Below are 22,489 nucleotides of genomic sequence, written 5' to 3' on the forward strand. Positions count from 1 at the left end.
TATTTAAACAACTGCGGAATAATATCCAAGCCTCTAGGAGTCAGGAATATCATGCTTGCTGAGTTATTGAGAAGCCTATCAGTCATGTATGCAAATTTCCTGGGTTATTAGCAATGACCAGTGCTCCATACCATTGCTAGATCTGAAGGCTCACTCTTTGCTTTCCCCATCTGCTCTGACATCCTGGTTGACCCCACTAGGATTTAATGTATAAGGATTTAATAAGGATAACTTCTTATTAATCAAATATTTTCCTGGTATACAGAGAAGGTAACTAAGGGGCTGGAGAGATGGCTCAGTGGTTAAGAGCACTGGCTGCTCTTCCAGAGGTCCTGAGTTCAATTCCCAGCAACCACATGGTGGCTCACAATCACATACCAGAATCAAAAGAACAGAGCTTTCTCCACTTACACAGGGTAACACAGAATATATATAACTGTTTTTTTTTAATTGGAAAGATCTGCCAGAACTCTGTTATATAGCAGTTTCCTAGGAGATGGAAACAGTCCATCCTACAGGGAAGCTCCTTAAACAGGAAGGTAAATAACTCAAAATGTCCTCAGGAAGTCCCTGAAACTGACCACATTCACTAGGCTCCTCCCTCCAGCAGTAATAAAGACTGCTGAGAGTCACTCTCAAAGGGGCTGAGCTGCAAAGAAGACCTCAAGACCAGCTGCTGCGCAGAGGAGGCTTAGACCAGCTAAGGCACCTGGAAGGATACTGTTCAACTTGTTGAGCTGCTGGCAGTCTGTGCAGTGTGCTCAGGCTCCCAGCTTTTGTGAGCTGTCACCCGTGCTGGTATGAGCTTTGGTGATGCAGCTGTCTTTGAGTCATTTCTGCTCCTGTAAGTAACCCTCACTCACATTTCTTGCAACTAAACCTCAAAAAAAATCATTGGTTGGACTTTGGTGGTGGCTGTACTTTGGTCTGACCTGAGCTTCCTATCTGGGGTGAGGAGATGTGTGTGTTGTTATTACACAACAACTTCATCACAACTTTAAAGACAGCAGGTAGATGTGAAGTTCCAGGATGTACAGGGTCTGCTCTGTTCATCTTGGACCTTCCAAGATTAAGAAATGCCTCCTTGACCCCTTTGGCTCCTACAATCCTTCCTGCCCCTCTTCTGTAGGATCCCCCGAGTACCAACTAATGTTTGGTCTGCATCTGTTTCCATCAGTTGCTGGATGAAGCCTCTTTGATGACTACTGGGCTAGGGACCAATCTATGAGTAGAGGGGAGGTGGGGGGGGAAGGGACAGGGGAGGAGGGAGGGGAAACTGTAGCTGGGATGTAAAATATATAAATAAATAGATAAAAACACTAAAAATAAGCCGGGCATTGATGGCATATGCCTTTAATCCCAGCACTTGGGAGGCAGAGGCAGGTGGATCTCTGTGAGTTCGAGGACAGCCTGGTCTACAGAGCGAGTGCCAGGATAGGCTCCAAAGCTACACAGAGAAACCCTGTCTTGAAAAACAAAAAACAAACAAACAAAAAAACAAAAAAAACCCCACCAAAAATAATGCCTGCTTTATGGGCATATGAATTATCAGGGCTGTTTCCAATATGGAAAGATCAGAGAAGGAACAACAAAGAACTGAGAGCAAGAGTCACCTTTTTCAGAGAGCTTAACTACTCACAATGCCCACGGCTGTCTCCCAGCAAGAACCCCTGGGCACATCCGCAGGGTGTGGTGGTGGCCGGGGCACACTTTCATTCCCACCTGAGGAGTTGTAATAGTTAAACAGGGTCCAGTGAGTGATGTTCTTGATTTTCTCCTCATTGGAAAGCTGGAAGAGAAATTGGTGATAGGAAGTTTGAAGGGGCCATGGGTAGTTCAGCTGCCTTACCACTGCACAATCTTTTCAGAAATGAACTTCTCAGGCTTTCAGTCCACTAACAGAGGGTGCAATGGGCTGAAGCCCTTGGATCTTTTTTTGTGAATTTTATTTCCTAAGTTAGCTAGCATCCATCAGTCCATCCACCCATCCATCCTGAAAATGGCTTATTCAGGGTCTAATCTGTACATACAAATGACTGGTGACACAAGAGTGACCAAAAAAGTTTTCTCTTAGGAAGTTCATAGTCTAGTAAGCAATAGAGACTACCAATTAGAAAATAAAGTGATTTGAGCTATGGAAATTTTTCTCTGGGAACCAAGGAGATAACAGAGATAACATCAGATAACAGAGAGCACAGAAGTCTCCTCAAGGCAGAGACATCTGGAACCAGTCAACTAGTCTCAGAGAAAGTAACTATACCCCAGAGTCAAATATAAGGCTCAGGAGGGTGGGGGCAGTTTCTTAGGGAACGAGGGAAGCCAGAGAGAGTAGAAGGACTATGAAGCAGCGCCATTCACTTGAACTATTAGAACCTTCCAAAAAGCTTCCATTACTTCAGGAAAGAGTTCCTGCAGGAGAAATGAGGCAGAGGAGTGAGGAAGACTCATTGGTTCCTCCGCTGTCTCCATCCTTTTCCTTCTCTCCATTCTCTAGACATCCTGCAGTTTCCTGTTGGCACCAGACGTTCCCTCCACCTTTTCCAGCATCTTCTGAGGCTCCCCAAGCCAAGGATTTGAATTCCTCCTGTGCTCTGACACGCTGCCTTGGACTTAGCCCACTGAATCATATTTCACAGCATATTGTATTGAATGAGCCTGCCTCCTGACCCTGAACATGAAGCCATTTGGAACAGGACTGTGTCTAGTTCCCTGCTGTATCCAAGGGCTTAACATGCATGTTCTATACATGTCTGATAAGCATTAATGAGCATTTTGGCCAACTATGACAGATCAAATCAGTGGACAATTACTTGGTTATTTACTTGTTATGACAGCGGTGAAGCAACATGGAAAAACTTACATATAAAATATGAAGACTACTAAGTGATAGAGACATAATGTGGGAAAAACAACCTAAGAAAAAAGCAGGCAAGAACTGGAGCAATTGTTTGTAACTGTGGCTTTTGGATTATGAGTTCTAGAGATACCTCTTTTTAATAATCCTTCCTAAACTTCTGACATTTATTTAATTAATAGAAATGATATATAGTAAAAGTATTATATTTACAAAAGGGAATACAGTGGAGTGTGGGCTTTACCTTAAGGTGGACATCATCCATGAGGGCCAAGAGAAATGTGTAGAGGTTTCCCAGGAAAAGTGCAAAGATGCGTCCCAGCTGCCACTTCAGCCCAGTGCGAGGGTGGTAATTCTCCAGGGCAGCGATGGTTTCAAACAGAGGGGGACAGAACATTCCAAGCAGAGACATCACAATCTCCACCTGAAAAAATGGAAAGGAGGGGAGTTTTGAGATCAGATAAATGAATAAAGAAGTTAAAAATTTTAGGAAAACAAAAATTTTAGGTAGCTAAAGACTCAAGAAAGGCTACAAAACAATTTTTTAAAACCACAGTTTAGTAATTCACTCTTCAAATATAAGACAAAATATAATAAATAAAAATTCAGAATGTATACACTATCTAGCTGAGAATGTCACCCAGAATAACAAACACTATGATATATTCTAGTAAAGTTACTGAACTATAAGCAAAAATCCTCTTCCAGCAATAGGGAGATTTATAGGGAAAAGAAAATTAGAGCATCATCAGTCTTTAAAAAATAATTTTTTATAAACTTGAATGTTTTGCCTACATATGTGTATATATGTGTATCTATGCATGCCTTGTGCCTGCAGAGGACAGAAGAGGGTGTTGGGTCCCCTGAACTGGAGGTACAGATGGTTGTGAGCCATCATGAGGGTGCTGGGACTGAAACATGGGTCTTTTTCAAATTGCTGATAATCACTGAGTCATTTCTCCACCCTGCAATAGTTACTTGTTTGAGACATGGTCTTACTATGCATCCTGGCTGTCCTGGAACTCATTGTGTAGACTAGGCTGTCCTTAAATGTTCTGAGACCCTCATGTCTCTGCCTCCTGAGTTCTGGGATTAAACACGCCTGACTTAATTTTGCCCTTTAAAGCAAGACCTGTAATTCTGATTTTTAGGGACTGTGCTGAGTTGTCGGACTTATGCTAAGTGACAGCAGGGTGATTCCAACACTTCCCCCAATCTTGGCTTCATTGGAGATGGCCATCTTACCTCATTCCTTTCATACCAGCTGACATTTTGCATTTTGGAGAATTCCTGTGACCGCTTCACCACAAAGTAAATGAGGTACCCACTTCCACACAGACAGCAGAGAATGAGAAAGTTGGCCAGGACACGGAGAAATCTTGTCAGGTGGATATTTTCCTCTTTGTTACTCTCTTGTTCATCCACTATAGATTCCTTAGTGTGTGAAGATGAGAGGTGAACAACATCAGGTTATAAACCCAGCCACCCATGGTTTTGAATTCCTGAGAATACTTTTCTATATTTCAATAAAAGATACAGAGGAGGTGATGTGATACCCTGTAGAGAATGGGTTTGGTTATTTTGTAATAATGAAAGCTGAGATTTACTATGTGCTAGACATGGTACTAAATATTTTCCATGAATTATTTTTTTCTTTTTGGCTTTGGATTTGTTTGTTTGTTTGTTTGTTTTTTGAGACAGAGTTTCTCTGTGTATCCCTGGCTATCCTGGAACTCTCTTTGTGGAGCAGTCTGGCCTCAAACACAGAGATCCACCTGCCTCAGCCTCCAGTGCTGGGATTAAAGACATGCGCCACCACCAGCCCTCATGAATTATTTCTTTTCTTTCTTTCTTTTTTTTTAAAGATTTATTTATTTATTATGTATACAGTCTTCTGCTGTATACATAATACAGCAGAGGGCACCAGATCTCATTCAAGTTGGTAGTGAGCCACCATGTGGTTGCCAGGAATTGAACTCAGGACCTCTGAAAGAGCAGTCAGCGTTCTTAACCGCTGAGCCATCTCTCCAGCCCCATGAATTATTAATCTAACAGTGAACCAACAGAACAGTTAATACTATTGCTCACATTGTGTGTCTAAAGACCCACAGTGGTGTCAGTGAACTATGTAAGATTGTTATAAATCAATAGACCAAATACATTCAAATTTAAACATTAATTCATGTAAGTATTTTTTTACTAATTTTTTTATGTATTTTGGTTTTTTGCCTGTATGTATGTCTGTGTACAGCATGGGTTCCTGATGCCTGTGGAGGCCAGAAGAGGGTTTAGATTCCCCAGGAACTGGAGTCATAGACAGTTGTGTGTTGCCACGTGGATTCAGGGAATGGAACCCAGGTGCTCTGCAAGAGCAACCAGTGCTCTTATCTGCTGAGCCATCTCTGCAGCCCCTCAGATTAAAATTTTAATCTCAAATTTTCAAATACAAGAGTTGTCAAACATCCTACAAAATTCACATAGTAGATAGATAGCCTAAAATTCATGTCTCTCTCACTACTCACCACTGCCATCATTGCATGAAAATAACCATAGACAATATGTAAGTAAATGTGCATGGATTTGTCTCAATAAAGGTTTATTTATCCAGCAGTCTGGATTTGGTCCCCATGATATATTTTGCCAATTCATGCTCTTAGGGCTTCTTAATATTGAGTGCTGGTTTTGTTGTTTGTTTGTTTGGTGTCTCAAATTTTTTTTGGTAGGGGGACTTTAACTTATTGACAGACATTTGTGTTTCAGGTATTATTATAAATGGGATTTTAAAATCAGTTTAATTGCTTTCTGTTAGTCTAAATTGCAGTTGATTTTTGTTTGCTCTGCTTGTGTCCTGCATGAGCAACTATGAAGATGTGTTCAGTAAGGAGCAGACTAGGACAGAAAACCTGGTCTCCTGCACAGAATGCTTGGGAAGAGCCCTCTCTGCCAATCTCTGGTTATGGTGTCCACTCAGGTTTAGCTAACTCATCAGGCAGTTTTGTTATGTTAGTTCACAGAATCCTCACATCTACCTTGCTATGTGCAGGAGGCACAAGGTCCTTGTGCTCACAGATAAGCACTAGGGAAACGAGGAATGTTACATACAGAGGGTTGTCTCTTCAAGGGGAGAGACATGCATAGCCTGTCTTCTGCTCAGAAGGCTGGGGATGGAGGTGGTTAATAGCCCGGTGACCTTTGTGTTGTCTGTATGACCAAGACCACACCAGATCCTCCCCTAGACCCTTAGGATGTCACACGTAGTCAGTCTCTAGAACCTATCTTGGAAGCAGTCACGTGTGCTTTACCAGGAGTTCCAGTGTAGTCCTGTTTTAAGCTGTATTTTACACACGGGATGGAGTTATTTATCACCCGGAAAACTTTCTCCAAAATTTTTCTCGCTTAAATACACATAAAATAAACTGCTGGGGTCAGACTCAAAGTTTGAATGAACACTGGCCACTGAGTCATCATTCTTGCTTCATGTAGATGTTACTCTGTTGGCCTTGGGGGTTGCAGTGACCCCCATTGTTATGTATGTGTACTGCCTGTGCTTTCAGTAGACAATGCTTTCTTCCTGACCCTTGGTCTGGTCTAGAGGAAGAGTCCCAGCTGTCCCAGCCTCCCCTGCCTGTGGCTGCAGATAGCCATAGCCCGCTTGCTGAGAGGAGAGGACAGAACTGAGCCAGTTCCCCATCCATCCTCTGCCAGGAGAATGGGACTCAGGCCCAATAAACCCATTTAGTGCTTAGGAGGCTCAAATCCTTTGCTGACAGTGAGCAGAAGACCATTTATCCTCCCAGGGAGGGCTGGGTTAGAGAGGGAAATGAAAAGGGAGCTAAGCACAACGGATATACTGCTGTGAGCCTTTATCATTTACTATAGAAGTAGCAATTAATATTCTAGGTATCAACTCCAGAATATTTGTTACTAAAAATTTGGCTTCATATGTCGGGAGCCAAATCTCAGGGCTTGGCATGAGATCCTAGGCCATGCTTGGCAGGCCACATAGTTAAACTTTACATAGCAGCTCCTTAGAACCTCAGCTCAAGAAAAGAAACAACCTGACCCAGTCCTCCACCCACAGGCTCAGTCACCTAAGCAACCCTCCCTGGACCTCTTAGTCATAAACTCTTTACCCTGCCAAACCTCCTCTTTGTGGCTTCCTAATATCCTGTCTATACCAACACCTGGTGCACAAAGAACCCATTCAGCTCCTCCCCATATCCTGACTATATAAGCTAGCCTGAGAAAAGTAAAGTTTGCCACTTGATCAGAATCCTGTCTTGTGGTCATTCTTTCTGTGTCTCTTGTCCCCATTCCCTATTGAAAGGTTCAGGCATTATGCTGGCCTGCCCCTGTTACCTGGTGGAACAGGCAGTACCCTGGTCAGCCCAAGGTTCCATGGGAACTAAGTCTGCACGCAGGTGCAGAGGACCCCTTTAAAAGACAAGTCCCTGCCCATTTACGCTCTCTGTTTCCTCTGTGTTTCCCCACTCTGCTTTGTCTCTGCTTTCTCTCTACTCTGTCTCCCACCTATGCTCTCTCTCTGCCTCTCTATGGTGACCGGCCATGGCGGTCAGCCATTTACACCTGTTCCTCTTCTTAGTCTCCCCATTCTGCCGGGCCTTATAATAAACTTATAGTCTTATGTCTCATGTCTCAGCATTTCTCTTTTCTTCTTTTTAAACAAAAGAATAACACCTATTCCTGACTCTCTTGCCCCAGGTTGATGTCCTGTAGGTCGGGACATTCATATAGGATATATACTGGGTGCTTTGTATTCTCCAAAAGGCCCAGAGAAAGGAAATTCCTTCTCACCAGGGCATCAGCAGTAAGGGCTGCAGCCTCCAGACCGCACATTCCATAGCCTTAGTTTTTCCCCTTGATATAGGACTGAGAAGTCCCTTTTAATCAATTAATGGAATGTGTTGCAAGTCACATGTCCCCTCTGAGACATGAGATGCCTGCTTTTCTAAATGTGCCTATGGGATGAAGAGGAACTTTTGGGGACTTTTTAGAAGACTTTTTTAGAGAATTTTTAGAAGGAACTTTTTGGAGATTTTTTAGGACTCAAGAATTTTTAGAAGGAACTTTTAGAGAATTCTTAGAACCCTAGGAGAATTTTGAAAGAGAACTTTAAGAGGGTTTATAAAAGGAAAACTATTAGAGAGAACTTTTAAGGAGAAATCTTGAAGAGAGCTTTTGAGAGAGAACTTTTGGGAAGAACAGTTTTTGAAGAACAAATTGCCATGAGAGGAACTGGTATGTGAGCCAGTTTATTTCCTTTTGGCCCTCAGATCATTACTTTGTAGCAAACCCCATCCCACTAATCCTCGATAATGTACAAGCAAGCACTGAGTCCTAGGAAAGACAGCCTGCCAAACCAGGCAGGAAAAATACTCATCTATCAAGAGCTTGCAGTGGAAGCCAGGTATAGCAGAGTAACCCTCCAATCCCAGCACTCGGAAAGTTGAGGCAGGAGGATCACAAGTTCAAGGCCATCCTAGGCTATGTAATGGGGGTCCCTGTTTCAAAAGCATGTAGCTGTTTTTTACAGATACAGAGGAACAATATAACATACAATGTTCCCACGCTATAGTTTCTGCCTCTATTCATTGATTTACTGTCAGGTTCATGTTTGCTTGGTTGAGATACAGTCTTGCTATATGGACCAGCCTAGCCTCAAACTCATGCCTTCTATGATCACTTCCAAGTTCCAGGAGTACAAGCATATCCCTCCATGCTGGTTGGGTTGTTTATCTTGGCTGAACTATATTTCCTCGGCCCACTTCAAGTTTCTTGTGAATAAAATAATAAGGATTGTAAGAGACAGGGACTGTCAGAAAACCAAGGTTAATTCTTCATTTCCACATCCTTAACTGGGTCTTCTATTACTTGGGGAGTTTTAAAAAGCAAACAGCCCACTTAAACAACAACAACAGTGACATTGCTAGCCAGTCACATCAGAGTCCCGAAGGCCCTGGGCAGCAAGCACAGTTTTGAAGCTCCTTAGGCAGTTCTAGCATCCACAGAAGGTTGACATGAGCTATTCTACATGAATCCTCCCAGGAACTCCACCAGAAATCAGTGTTCTGAGGGAAGAGGCAGGGCCAGACTTCAGAAGTAGGGTTCTAGTTTTATTATGACTTGATATGCCATGTTTGGTTGATATCCCTGGGAGACCTGCCCTTTTCTGAAGGGACAAAGAGGAGGAGTGGATGGGGTGGGGGAGGGACTGGGAGGAGAGAAGGGAGGGGAAACCGTGGTTAAGCTGTAATATATAAGAGAAAAAAAATCTGAAAAAAGGAAGTCAGGATTCTCTGCCACATAAGAAAGATTCTTAGCACACCCCTGCCATGAGCGTCTTTCTAGAAGGTGTGTGTACTGATACAGCTCTTCTCATGGATTATTTGGAGACCTCATTTCCACTCACCCAGCTGAGGAAAGCTTCCCAGTGGCCAGGGGGACCCAGAGTTTCCTCGGGAAGAAGGAAAAGCCCCAGGGTTACTACCTTGAAGCTGGTGGTGATGGAGACATATTTGTTGTCAGCTGTCTCTGAGTTCCCAATGAGGTAGTCCCAGCTGGTGAACATCTTGAAGCTGAATGTGAAGTTGTCACTCTCTCCCTCACCGGTGCTCCCTTGAGTATTGCTGGCCATCCTGGAGAACATATGTCACTGTTGTCACACCTGTCTCTTTTCTGCTACATCAGCCACCAGGATCCTTGGCCTAAGTCAATCTTGGGCACAAGGTGAAGATGACAAGCAATGAAGGAATAAGCCGGGGAGGGACATTAGCTAGGGCGATTTTGATTACAGCCAGAGAAGTTCTCTCCCCAAATTCAGAGTTTCCTGAAAGCACTCATGTTGTGTGTTAATGAGTCTGCAAAGTATAGGACACCTCATTATGTTTTCTGTCCTTGCATTTGGCTTCTTGAGGTTTGACTCATTTGTGTTCACAGTCTGAGAACTTGGGAACTCTATTCACAAACAGAAATGTGACTTTCTAAATCATCTAGTTTCCTTCCTTCCTTCCTTCCTTCCTTCCTTCCTTCCTTCCTTCCTCCCTCCCTCCCTTCCTCCCTCCCTTCCTCCTTTCTCTCTCTCTCTCTCTCTCTTTCTTTCTTGTTTTCAAGACAGGGTTTTTCTGTGTAATAGCCCTGGCTGTCCTGGAACTCACTCTGTAGACCAGGTTGGCCTCGAATTCACAGACATCCTCTTGCCTCTGCCTCCCAAGTGCTGGGATTAAAGGCATGCACCACACTACCACCCAGCATCATCTAATTTTCTTGGCTAGAGGTATGTATTTTTGATATAAAACTCAGTAACTTGGGCTGGCTTGTCTCAGCTGTTAAGAGCACTTGTTGCTCTTGAAGAGGACCCAGGTTCTATCTTCCCAGCATCCACATGGCAGCTCACAGCTGTCTGTAACTACAGGTCCAGGGGGGTTGACATCCTCCTCTGACCTCCCTAGGTACCAGGTACACATGTGGTACACTTACAGACATATAGGAAAAGTGCTCATACACATAAAACAATAAGTATTTTTAAAAACTCAGTTAACTCTGGAGGATGCTGGTTGTATGATCTGGTTAATATACCCTTCATCAAGCTTGGATGAAGGCACCCAGACCTTCCTTGTTGGCTACTTGTTTCACCCTACCTGATCCAGCCTCTCTGTACTCCCTGGTGCTCAGCCCTGTGGGATCACAGAATTCTAATCATGTATTCCATCAGAAAGTATGGGGGTTTTATGCTCCTCCCTAACTCTTTCTTGCCTGTTGACTGTTTTGGACTTGCTGTTCCACAAGGCCTAAGTATTTTTGGTTCATCACAGAAATATTCCATATTCATTGGACTGGACTCATTTTTTCTTCAAAGAATATAAATTAAGAGGAACAGATAAATCTGGGGGAGACGGATTCATTGTTAAAGTGCTTGTTATAGGCAAGAGGACCCAAGTTTGGGTCCATAACACCCAAGTAAAGAACCAGGTGTGATGGCATGGGTCTGCAGTTCCAGGGTTGGGGAGGTGGAGACTGGTGGATCCTCAGAACTCACTGGCCAGACAGCCTGGATTAACTGGTAAATTTCAGGTTCAACGAGAGCTCCTGTCCCAAAAAATAAGATGGAGAATGATTGAGGAATACACTTATGTACGTTTAAAAAAAGAGGCACCAATGTATAAAGCCCAATCTTGACCACAGAGGTAGAGCTGGGGGCCAGAGACGATGCCATGACTAAAACTACAGCCACACAAATTCTTTTGGTATAGGTCTATTATTTATATCATTATTAATGGCAGGATTGGCACCCCTATTTTTTTTTCTTCTGAGGAGCCTGAGCCCCAGAGAAAAGAAGAATCAGGCTGTAAACTTCCAGCCACCTTATCTATACTCCCTCTTGGACTACAGTGGCCTTTTGCTAGTTTGGGTAACTGGATGGGCTACCTAGATGGGCATTTTAGAATTGTTTGCTGCCTTTGAGTCTTTGCATATGTGCCTTTTCCACTCACATTTTACATTTCAAACTTTCAGCATAACTGGCTGTTCTCTGCCTTGTTTAAAGGCGTTTCATTTCATAAAGCTAATTTCTCATAGCTTCACAAGTTATCTGGCTTATCACTTATGTCTCATAATCTGCATTTGCTTAGTGTGATCGTTAATTCTAATTGTCTACAAGATCTAGAATCTGCTAGGAGACAAGCCTGTGGACATATAGGTGAGGGGTTTTCTAGATTAGGGTAATAGAGTTGGGAAGACCCAACTGTTGGTGACACTATTCCATAGGCTAGGCTCGAGAACGTGACAGTTCAAGTGTCTAGCAATCATCACTCTGCTTCCTCACTGAGTAGGCAACGTGACCAGGTGCCTCAAGCCGCTAGAATTCCACTACCATAATGGACTGTACTCTAAAACTGTGAGCCCCAATATGCTCCCTTCCCCTTAAGTTACCTTTGTTATTGCCACAGCAGTATCACAGGGAAGTACTAGACTTGTGTAGTTGCTCATTTGCTTACTTTGAAGTGTTCACAAGAAAGTAAATGCACATAGAAGAATCAGAGGAGAGTTGTTTGAATGAAGAAAGATCAAAATCCACAAACAAGACACTTATACTTACGATCTAATGACAATCATCAAGCTGTAGCCAAACACGCTGACCCCCACCATAAAGTACGCCATGGGCAGCCTGTACCTCAGCCACCCGATGGTCCTCTGGTTGTTGTAGTAGCCATAGAAAAGAGCAGAATATTTGATGTAGCCCTGTAGGAAAGACATCAAAGTCTCTGGGTTTGTAATCTCAGAGGAGAGAGCAATTACTCACTTCCATTCTAGCATTTGAGCATTCTGTCTCAAAGGTTTTTTGGTTTGCTTTGTTTTTTGTTATTGGAGACAGAGTTTCTCTGTGTACCTTTGGAGCCTGTCCTAGAACTCATTCTGTAGACTAGGCTGGCCTCAAATTCACAGAGATCCACCTGCATCTGCCTCTGGAGTGCTGGGATTAAAGTCATGTGCCGCCACAGCCCGGCCTCTCTCAGGGTTTTAAAGCAAGTCTACAGAGAAGAAGAATCCTAAATATGCAAGTCATAGTGTCTCCAGAGGCCATGCACAGTTGTTGTCTATTCTTTCCTCATTCTTCCACTGCAGGAAGTGCTTGGGGGATTCAGGAAGGAGAGGAGAGTATGTTTATGTTTGTGAGCACATGTACCCAGCACATGCATGCAAGAATGCACAGCTTCAAACTATTGTGTTATATAGCCAATATTGTGTTATATATTGTGTTTTGGGGTGGGGGCGTGTCTAAGACAAGGTTTCTCTGTGTAACAGTCCTGGCTGCTCTGGAACTCTCTCTGGAGATCAGGCTGGCTGTGAACTCACAGAGATCGGCCTGCCTCTGCCTTCTGAGTGCTGGGATTAAAGGTGTGTGCCACCACCGCCCTGCTCTTTTTTTTTAAATTTTTATTCTTTTCTCAAACAATACATTCTGCCAGCAGCCCCCCTCCCTCCTTTCTTCCCAGTCGACCCCCACCTGCCCTCTCCCCCAAAACCACTGCTCCTCTGTTTCCCTTGAGAAAAGAGCAGGCTTAACAAGATTTGGTAAAGACTAGGTACAACTTCTCCTATCAAGGCTGGATGAGGCAACCCAGTAGGAGGACAAAGGGCCCAAGAGAAGGCAAAAGAGTCACGGACATTCCACTCTCACTGTTAGGAGTCCCACAAAAACCCAAAGGTAAACAACCACAACATACTTGCAGAGGATCTAGTGTCCCCATGAGCACTGCTTAGTTGATTCTGTGGCCTGTGTTCTGGTGTGGACCACTCTGGCTTCTACAATCTTCCTCCCCTTCTTCCTGGAGGTTCCCAGAGCTCTGTAGCCGGATTCTTTTTGTTTTGTTTTGTTTATTTTGTTTTGTTTTGCTTTTTGGTGCCCCTACCATAGCTAGGTTCTTAATGTGCCAAAACCAGACAAGAGTTTGTGGAATTTTGTAACAGTTCAAAATGATCTTGGACAGCTGTGTAACATAAACTCCACAACTTGTTGGCAGCACTGTTACCAGGCTATGTGGCCTTGGGAACCCTTTGAAGCTGCAGAGGAGAGGCATGGAGGGTGAAGACGGATAACCAGTGGAAGAAGATTCCAGGGGAGGCTCACCATCAGGGTAGTGAGGCCCTGCATCGTGCTGTGTGCTCAGAGACCCCTGACGTCAGTATGTGGGGCTCTCACGCAGAGGCCTTAGACAGTAGGCCGCACACTGTTCTTTTGTAAACTCGATGAAGATCATTGGCTTTAATTCCAGTGGGAATGGGAAGCAAGGGACAGACAAAGTAGGAGAGGAGATGCTCCAATCTGCATTTTACAAAATTCACTCTGGCGGCGGAGGAAATGGGAGATGACACCATCTCCGCAGAGACAAGGCAGGGCGTCCTGACGTCAGCCATGGTCAGCTAGGCCCAGCACAGACGCAAGGGGTGGGGAAACATTTTGTATTTTGTATTTGAAGAAAGCATCACTTTTCAACACCTAAAAGCAACATTTGCATTATCTACTTACTTAATAAGATGTTTCCCTAGGGATCCCTGGGTGAAATGAAGGATAACGAAAAGCCCTGGGAGCAGTGTGGCCGGGCACCTCAGGAAATTGCTCCAGTTAACCCCTCCATTTCTGAGAGGACTGGAATTTGACTTTTGAGGGTGAAGGACACCGGCTCTATAATCACAAATGGAAGTGCGCTGATGCCACGGTTTGTACCTCAAAATCCCAGAGGACGGCGAAGTCCATGGCTTTTTCTTCCTCAGCTCGGGGCACTGTCTTCCTGGGAATGCTCCCATAGGGCATGCCCATCAGCACCTCACGTGGGGACAGATGACAGAGTGTAAGCGGAAAAAGTGCGAAGGATAACCATAAACGTGCTTGACAAATCCCATTCCATCAGATGACCTCACTCACACCCTTATGGAAAAGATAAGAATCCGCTCAATTCACAGATTGATTTAGGGTGGGTTGGCTTTTCAAAACAATATTTTATTTATTATTTATGTGTGTGTGTTTGTGTGAGTATATTGGGCACCTGAGGAGGCCAGAAGAGGACATCAGACTCTCCGGAGCTGGAGTGACAGGTGGCTGTGAGCCACCTGGTGTGACCCAACTCTAGTCCTCCGGAGGAGAGGGAGATGCTCTCAACAGGTGAGGCATCCTGCCAGGCTTTAGGTTGGCTTTTGAAAAACAATGAAATTAATTTTTCCTTCTGCACTGTCTCTGCACTTATCATCTTATTTTGTCCATTAAACTTTACAGTGCCCCTCTTGGAAGTCTCCTAGTCCACTAATATTTACTAGTGACGTTAGAGATTTATTGTTCTTGTGCCAACATTTTTGAGTGTATTGTAAATCAGATCATCAGAGTGTAGAGATTTGTTGGCAATGTTTGTCTGTTTAGTGACTGTAGCCAGCTCCTTAGAGTCTTTTATTAAAAGTCAAGCACTTTTTGGTTGAATACATGGATTTAGGGGCTTCTGCAGTGATATTACCTATGGACAAATTGTATATTTAGTACAAAATATTCAATGTTTTGATCTATTGGCTAAAGTAAAAATTTAAAAAAATCTTGACAGATACTAAAGATAAAGACAAATGATGCTGCTCTTAGGTTTTGTAGCATCATATTTGACATTTCACTACATAGAATTACTTTTGCTTGTTAATTTACACGTTCATGACTTCAAATCTGTCCCTCTCTCCCCGGCACCCCACTTCCTCCCTGACACCCCACCAGCCCTCTTTGAGTCTGGGTTTGTAGTCCAGGTTGACCTAGAACTTGCAATGACCTTCCTGCTTTTACATCCCCAGTGCTGGTATTACAGGTATGTGTCACCCAAGTTCTGCTGTTTCTATTTGTAGGTTTTAATTTATACTGTTATTGGGAAATACGATACACATAATGCACAGGTATAGCCAGTTATAATAATGAAACTTAACTACTTTTCATCTAACTGTCATCTAGCTTTTAAAAGCTCCACAAAACTGGGGCTAGGGAGATGGCTCAGTAGATGAGAGCAAGTGCAAACATGAATGTTACAATAAATCTTTTTGCCAAAAGCCGCCGAGCCCCACCACCACGTGTGTGCTTTATGCCAGCTGCCCGCCTGAGTTAGGGCCCAAATTAATACACAGAGAGACTTGTATTAGGTTCAAATGCTGCTTGGCCAATGACTAGGATTTCTCATCTGCTAGCTCAGTCTTAATTATCATAAATCTATATATTTTATAAGACTTATCTTATCGGACGCCTTATTGGCGTCCCTCCTTGCCGGTGGCTCACATCCTGCCTCTGGAGGAGGCGAAGGGAAAGGGGGACATTTCCTATTTCTCCTTGCTCAAATATGAGTCTTCTTGCTATGTCACTTCTGGCCTGGATCACCACTTCTCTACTACATTTCTCAGAATCCTCTTTGACTCCTAGTCTTGTCTAACTTGCTGTTTCATTGGCCAAACAGAACTTTATTAAACAATAAGATAAATATACACAGAAGTACTTCCCCCATCACATGAGGACCTGAGTTAGAGTTCCCAGCACTCATGCAAAAAGTTGAGTATAATTGCAGGTGCTATGACATCAGGGCTGTGTGCCTGCGTGCGTGCGTGCGTGCGTGTGTGCGTATGTGTGTGTGTGTGTGTGTGTGTGTAGAGTGGAGATCAGAAAGGAGAATTGCTGGGCTCTCTGGCTACCAACCTAACTCCATATTCATGGAGAGAACATGTCTATGTGTGCTTGCTTGCTTGTTTAGTCAGAGTCCTACTATGTATCTCTGACTGGTCTGGAACTTGTTTTGTAGACCAGGCTGGCTTCAAACTCATAAGAGATCTACCTGCCTCTGCCTTCCCAAGCACTGGGATAAAAGGCATGCATTACTGTGTCCAGTTGACAGACTCTGTCTTAAGGGAATACATTGCAAAGTGATGCAGATCAGGAAATCTTATATCTTACTCTGACCTCTGTACATGTGCATAGGCACACATACTTGTACACACATGTGCTCATATAACACACATACCCCCCTGACACACTATAAACAAGCAACAGGACCTTGTAAATCTCCAGAATCATGCCCTGATTCACTTCAAGAGAGCTCATCTCCCAACGATTTCCTTAATTTTCCTTATAATTCACTTCCTTTTGCTTAGTTTTGCCTGTTTCCTCTCTCTCTCTCTTTTTAAAAGTTAAGATAAAAGAAAAAATTTAACAGATCTTCATTTTTCACTCCTTCTAAGTACAGATGAAAGACAGAAGTGTGTTACCAGTTTCTTGATTCAGAATCCTAAGTATGTTGGTTCCATGCTCTGTACTGAATAACCAAGGCAATTGACATGAATTCTGAATACAAATGGAGCTGCACATTGCTTGTTTTTTTAAAAAAGATGTATTTATTATGTATACAGTGTTCTACCTGCATGTGTGCCTGAATGCCAGAAGAGGGCACAAGATACCATTACAGGTGGCTGTGGGCCACCATGTGGTTGCTGGGAATTGAACTCAGGACCTCTGGAAGAGCAGCCATTGTTTTTAACCTCTGAGCCATCTCTTTAGCCCCTTATTTGTTTAATTTTATTTTTTTAATTTGTTTTTACTTACCAACCACAATTCCTCTTCCCTCCCCTCTTCACCCTCTCCCCCCAGTGCATCCCCATATACTCTTCAGAAAGGATAAGACCTCCTATAGGGAGTCAACAAAGCCTGGCACATTCAGTTGAGGCAGGACCAAGCCCTCCCCCATCAAGGCTGAGCAAGGCATCCCAACAATATGGAATGGGCTTCAAAAAGCCAGCTCAGTGGTGCATGCTTATAATTCAGGTATTGGGAGGAATGAGGCAGGGGGATTATAAGTTTGAGGGCAGTCTGGACTGCATAGCAATAACTTATCTCAAAAGGAAAAAAAATTAAAAGAACGACAGATTATAGTTAAAATAAAATAAGAGCATTTGGAAAATGTAACTGAAGATAGTGGTTGTAGTAAAGCCTCAACAGTATCCGAAGGCATAGGGAATTCTATTCTTACCTCTGGGATGATGACTAGACCAAATATTAAGGCAAAAAGGACAAGGTTAACTCCATACATCCATCGGAGAAAGATGAAGTATGATGCCACTGAAGAACCAAAGTGACCTGGGGAGAAAGATGGCAGTGAACTGAGTCAGTGCGGGTGAGGAAACCAGCATGCCTGTAAGAGTGGCTTTCACACCAGCCTGTCAAATAAACACCCAGGGTTCGATTTTCTTGTTCCAGATAGATAACCTGGAACTCTGTGGGGTAGCTGAGCCACCCGAGCTCTCCCGTGAGAGAGTGAGGAATCTGGATTGGAGTCTGGCTCCTATACTCATCCAGTGCCCACTTTTCCCTGGCAACAGAATCTATAAAATAATCTATGAAAGAATGTATGAAATAATCCAACCAGAAGGGCGGGTATACTCCGAATCTAAGCCTTGGGAGGCTTCTTTGAGGTAACCAATTAAGAAACAGTGATGTCAAAATACTGACTTTCAATGTCCTTGATCTTCATTTCCCAGGGAATACACTGGGTCTTGAAATTATCAAAGTCTCTCTTGAACTTGATCCATTTCTGAAATGAAACAGATAAAACCCTCAGTCATCAACATGTTGACCTGAAGCACCAGGGGGCACAGCTGGGTCATGGGGATGCTGAGGGAAATGGAGGTGGTGGTGGTGGTGTGTGTGTTGAAATGTTGAGGTAAGTGGCAGAGAACGGAATGGGGCTTGGATACTGTGGGCAGGCAGCCTGGCAACAGTAGGGGAGGGTGCTGAGAGAGAAGTAGGGCAGAGGCAATCGGGGTGTGTATGGAGACAGGAAACGTTTGCAGAAGACAGGGCTACAGCAAAGCGCATGTCTGTAGTGTGGAAGACAATTCAAATTTGGACATTTTGACATGAATTTTTAAATTTGCATAATTTTCTGGGTCCTCTGATGCAAATTTATTCATGTTAAAACAAAAATCGAGGGAAAAGAAATCAAGGAAAAAGAAACCTCATGACTCACATTGGGCAGAGAGCCAAGAGCCTCTAGCAGTTCACTGGAAGTGTCGCTAAGCTGCACTGAGATTCCAGCCCAGGGCTATTCATCCTTTCCTGGGTGGAGTCACTGATTTTGCTGGGTTGAAGGGCGTTAGGAAAGATCTCCTTCCCCTAGAGTGCTACAGTTTGGAGTTGAATGTCCCCCAAGGGCTCATGTTCCCTGAGGAGTGCTATGGAGGGAGGGATGGTGGAAATTTTAGGTCATGGAGTCTACTGGGAGGTCTCTAGGTCATTGGGTGTCTGCCTAAACTGGACAGAGAGAGCCTATTCCTTTTCTCCTCCTCAGTTTTTTTTCACTCTCTCTCTTCCTCACCCCCCTTTCTGAGACAGGGTCTTGCTATAGATCCCAGGCTGCCTGGAACTCAAGGTCCTCCTGCTACAGTTTCTTGAGTGCTGGGATTACAGACATCATCACCAAATATTGCCTTTTCTCTCTCTCCTTGTGTCCTGGACATGCGGTGTGCAGTATTGCTTTGCTATGTGAGCTGTAGGCCCAAAGCAACAAGGTTGCTCATGGATTAGGAAAACTGTGAATACGAGCCTAAATATGCTTCCATCTTTCTGGGCTATCTTAAGAATATGTTACAATCACACACACACACACACACACACACACACACACACACACACACACTTACTTCTATCTATAGATAGATAACTCAGTGAACCAGAACATCACCACCTAACAGATTTATAGGAAATAAAACTACCTTCTATAATAACCTTAAATGCAAATGGCCTCATCTCACCACTAAAAAGATACAGACTAATGGCTGGACTAAAAAATTATATGTTGTCTGCAAGAACACACTTAACTGGCAAAGATGCCAAAAACTACCAAAGGATGCAACACATATGAGCAGGAAAATGGAAAGTATAAAGAAGCAGGCTTCCTGGGCAGATGTGGCACACGCCTTTAATCCCAGCAATAGAAAGGCAGAGGCAACCAGATCTCTGTGAGTTCCAGGCCAGCCTGGTCTACAAAGTGAGTTCCAGGAACTACACACAGAGAAACCTTGTTTTGAAAAACCATTAAAAAAGCAGATTCAGCCATCCTTACATCAAAGTAAAATTCAAAAAGGACACTACACATTAATAAAAGTAACAGTTCATACAGAAGATATTACAGTTGTAAATTTTTATGCACCAAATACTGGAGGACCAAATTTCATAAAACAAATGTTAAAGACATAAAAGACCACGTAGGCCCTGACACAATAACAGTGGAGAACTTCAATGCTCCACTCTGATATTTAGAAAGGGCTTCCAATGAAAATCAGGAAACTTCAGAGATAAAATATACTTTAAATGAACTGGACTTAGCAGACATACACAGGAATTCTACTTAGTGTATAGGGAATACACATGTTCTTTCTCAGCAACACGTGGAATCTTCTTCAAAACTGATCATATGATAGGACACAAATCAAGTCTAAACAAATACAAAAGAAGAGATAACTCTTTGTGTTCTATCAGACCACAGTGGAATAAAACTGAAATCCAGCCAAAAGAAAATACAGAAACCACAAAAATTTCTGGAGACTAAAAGACGCATTTTTGAATGAACAGTTGGTCATCCAAGAAATCAGAGAGGAAATTTAAAAATCTGGAGACAGATGACAATGAAAACATATCCTTTCAGAAGCTCTGGGACATAGCTGAGGCAGTCCTAAGAGGAAAGTTTATGGCAATAAGTGGTATATTAAAAAATCTGAGCCAGGTGGTGGTGTTTCATTACAGCAATAGTAACCCTAACTAAGACAGAAATTGGTACTAGGACCATGGAGTGTTGTTGTGACAGACTTAACCGTGTCATTCTGGGGAGAATTGTGAGCTATCTGTGGTACCTTGGAAGATAAGTGTGATAAGAGAGAGCTGTCTTGTGGAGTCCCAAGGGGAAGTTTGAGAGTCACTTTGACTCTGTTGAGGATACTGTGTATCTTGAATTAAGAGTTTGTGGGTCTGGTCAGCTAGGACTGAAGCATCAGCTGTGATTAACTGACATAAAATCTTTACTTTACTCAGACAATTGATCCCAGTTAGTTGTGTCTGAGAGATTAGGGTAATTAAGAAGAGACCAGCATCACTGAGGTGAAATCTGGCAAATATTTCCTCAGAGTTAGCACACAGATTGTACTTCGTGCTGGCAGCTGAACTTGGTAGTGTAAGAGTCACCCAGGTAGTGCTGGTTTTGAAGGCATGAAGGGGTCATGGACAGCAGTGGAGGCTTGGCACTGTATTGACAGGGCTGGGGTCCCTAGAGAAAGCCCAGGAGAGGTTATTGGTAAAAGCGCAGCCCAGCTGCAGCGAGAGACCCCAGAATTTTGGAGATGACTACCATGGGATGACTACCAAGAACAGCAGCGGCAGTGGAGTGGAGCTGGGCTGATCTCTGAAGACAATCTGTGTGGCTGTGGAGAAGGAGCCAGGGAAGTGACTCAAACTCTTAGGAGGAGCTCAGTTCCTGAGTGGATCCCAGATCTTGGATACTGAGTTATTTATGCAGTTGGAGTGAGGTTTTGCTTTGTTTAGCTTGTCACTGTGCTCTGGTTCTTCCCTCTTGAAATAAGAAAGTATTTAACTTATTTTTGATTTTAAAGGAGCTCACAGTTGAGAGACTGAACTTTTAAAGAGATTTTGGATTTTAAAAGAGACTTTGGGTTTTTAGTTTTTTGTTAACTTGGTACAAGCGAAAGTCATGTGAGAAGTGGGAACCTCAATTGAGAAAATGCCTCCATACTATAGTAACCCTAATTAAGACACCCACATAATCATATGAAACTGATTAAGAAGATAGAATCAATAAGAGAATACAAAGATTAGTAGTAGAATGCTTGCCGGTCATGCCTGAGAGTCTGGGCTCCATTTCCAGCAGCATATGCATTCTCTCTCTCTCTCTCTCTCTCTCTCTCTCTCTCTCTCTCTCTCTCTGTCTCCCTCTCTCTCCCTCTCTCCCTCTCACACACACATTCTCTCTCTCTCTCTCTCTTACACACACACACACACACACATACACACTCACACAAGAACTAGATATAAAATTGATGCACAAATCTACTCTTTTCCACCTGCCTTAATAACTAGCTGTTACATAAGTGGAAAATTATATCATTCACAAAAGCAACAAGCATATAAGCTATGTAGAAGTAAACTTAAAACAGGGAAAATCTATATGACAGATCATACTGAAAGATATAAAATAAAGCTTGAGAAACAGTATTCTAGATGCAAAGAATACATACATCAAATCACACTAAGGACTTAAGATAACTTCACACTCACATGTGTAACTCAAAGAATTGAGCTTTTAAGTGTTGAGAGTGATGGGAAGTGGGGAGGGCAGGGGTTGGAAAGAAGAGAACAATGCTGAAAGGTTAGTCATTGGGTACTGGGTTAGACAGAAGCAAGATGTTTAGAGTGCTGATTGATAGCTGAGACGTTACAGATATCAGCCTTCTGTCTGTCATAAAAGGCTACAAGAAAAGATTAAAAAGTTCTCACTATAGAGAAATGATATATGTTGGAGGTGATGGATTTATTTAACCTGGTTAATTAATTTAATTTAAATGACATACAGGGTATACGTGCATGAAGTATTACTCCATTCATGTTACACTGTTAATATTTAATTATTTAGCTGATACATAGAGCATTAATGCTTTTTGTGCTTTTATGAATCAGTTAAAATAGTTACTGTATCAGTCAAATATTTAACGACCCATTTTGGAATTTGGCAAAATGATTTTAAGAATGGATGTGGAATCATAAGCAGGAGAAGAGATTTTTTTTATATAAATCTATCTATCTATCTATCTATCTATCTATCTATCTATCTATCTATCGATCATCTATCTATCATCTATCTATCTATCTATCTATCTATCTATCTATCTATCTATCTTTTACATCCTGGCTGATCTATCATCTATCTATCATCTATCTATCTATCTATCTATCTATCTATCTATATCTGTTTTACATCCTGGCTGAAGTTTCCCCTCCCTCCTCTCCTCCAGCCCCTCCCCTGCTACTCCCCTCTGTTCCCACCCCTCAAT

General features: G+C 42.9%; 1 protein-coding gene across 1 annotated transcript in view; it reads right to left on the minus strand.

Annotated features, from left to right (window-relative positions):
• Nucleotides 1-22,489, minus strand: part of Tmc2 (transmembrane channel like 2) — a 54,701-nt gene that overhangs the window by 27,617 nt on the left and 4,595 nt on the right. The window contains exons 4-11 of the mRNA XM_035447037.1: nucleotides 17,883-17,991; nucleotides 17,404-17,510; nucleotides 14,100-14,198; nucleotides 11,970-12,112; nucleotides 9,363-9,510; nucleotides 4,100-4,288; nucleotides 3,099-3,278; nucleotides 1,640-1,789 (exon numbers count right to left, since the gene is read on the minus strand). Of these exons, the coding sequence (XP_035302928.1) occupies nucleotides 1,640-1,789; nucleotides 3,099-3,278; nucleotides 4,100-4,288; nucleotides 9,363-9,510; nucleotides 11,970-12,112; nucleotides 14,100-14,198; nucleotides 17,404-17,510; nucleotides 17,883-17,991 (1,125 nt within the window). The remainder of the gene's footprint in view (nucleotides 1-1,639; nucleotides 1,790-3,098; nucleotides 3,279-4,099; nucleotides 4,289-9,362; nucleotides 9,511-11,969; nucleotides 12,113-14,099; nucleotides 14,199-17,403; nucleotides 17,511-17,882; nucleotides 17,992-22,489) is intronic.

Source organism: Cricetulus griseus, chromosome 6, assembly GCF_003668045.3.
Source record: "Cricetulus griseus strain 17A/GY chromosome 6, alternate assembly CriGri-PICRH-1.0, whole genome shotgun sequence".
In the NCBI taxonomy this organism is placed as follows: domain Eukaryota; kingdom Metazoa; phylum Chordata; class Mammalia; order Rodentia; family Cricetidae; genus Cricetulus; species Cricetulus griseus.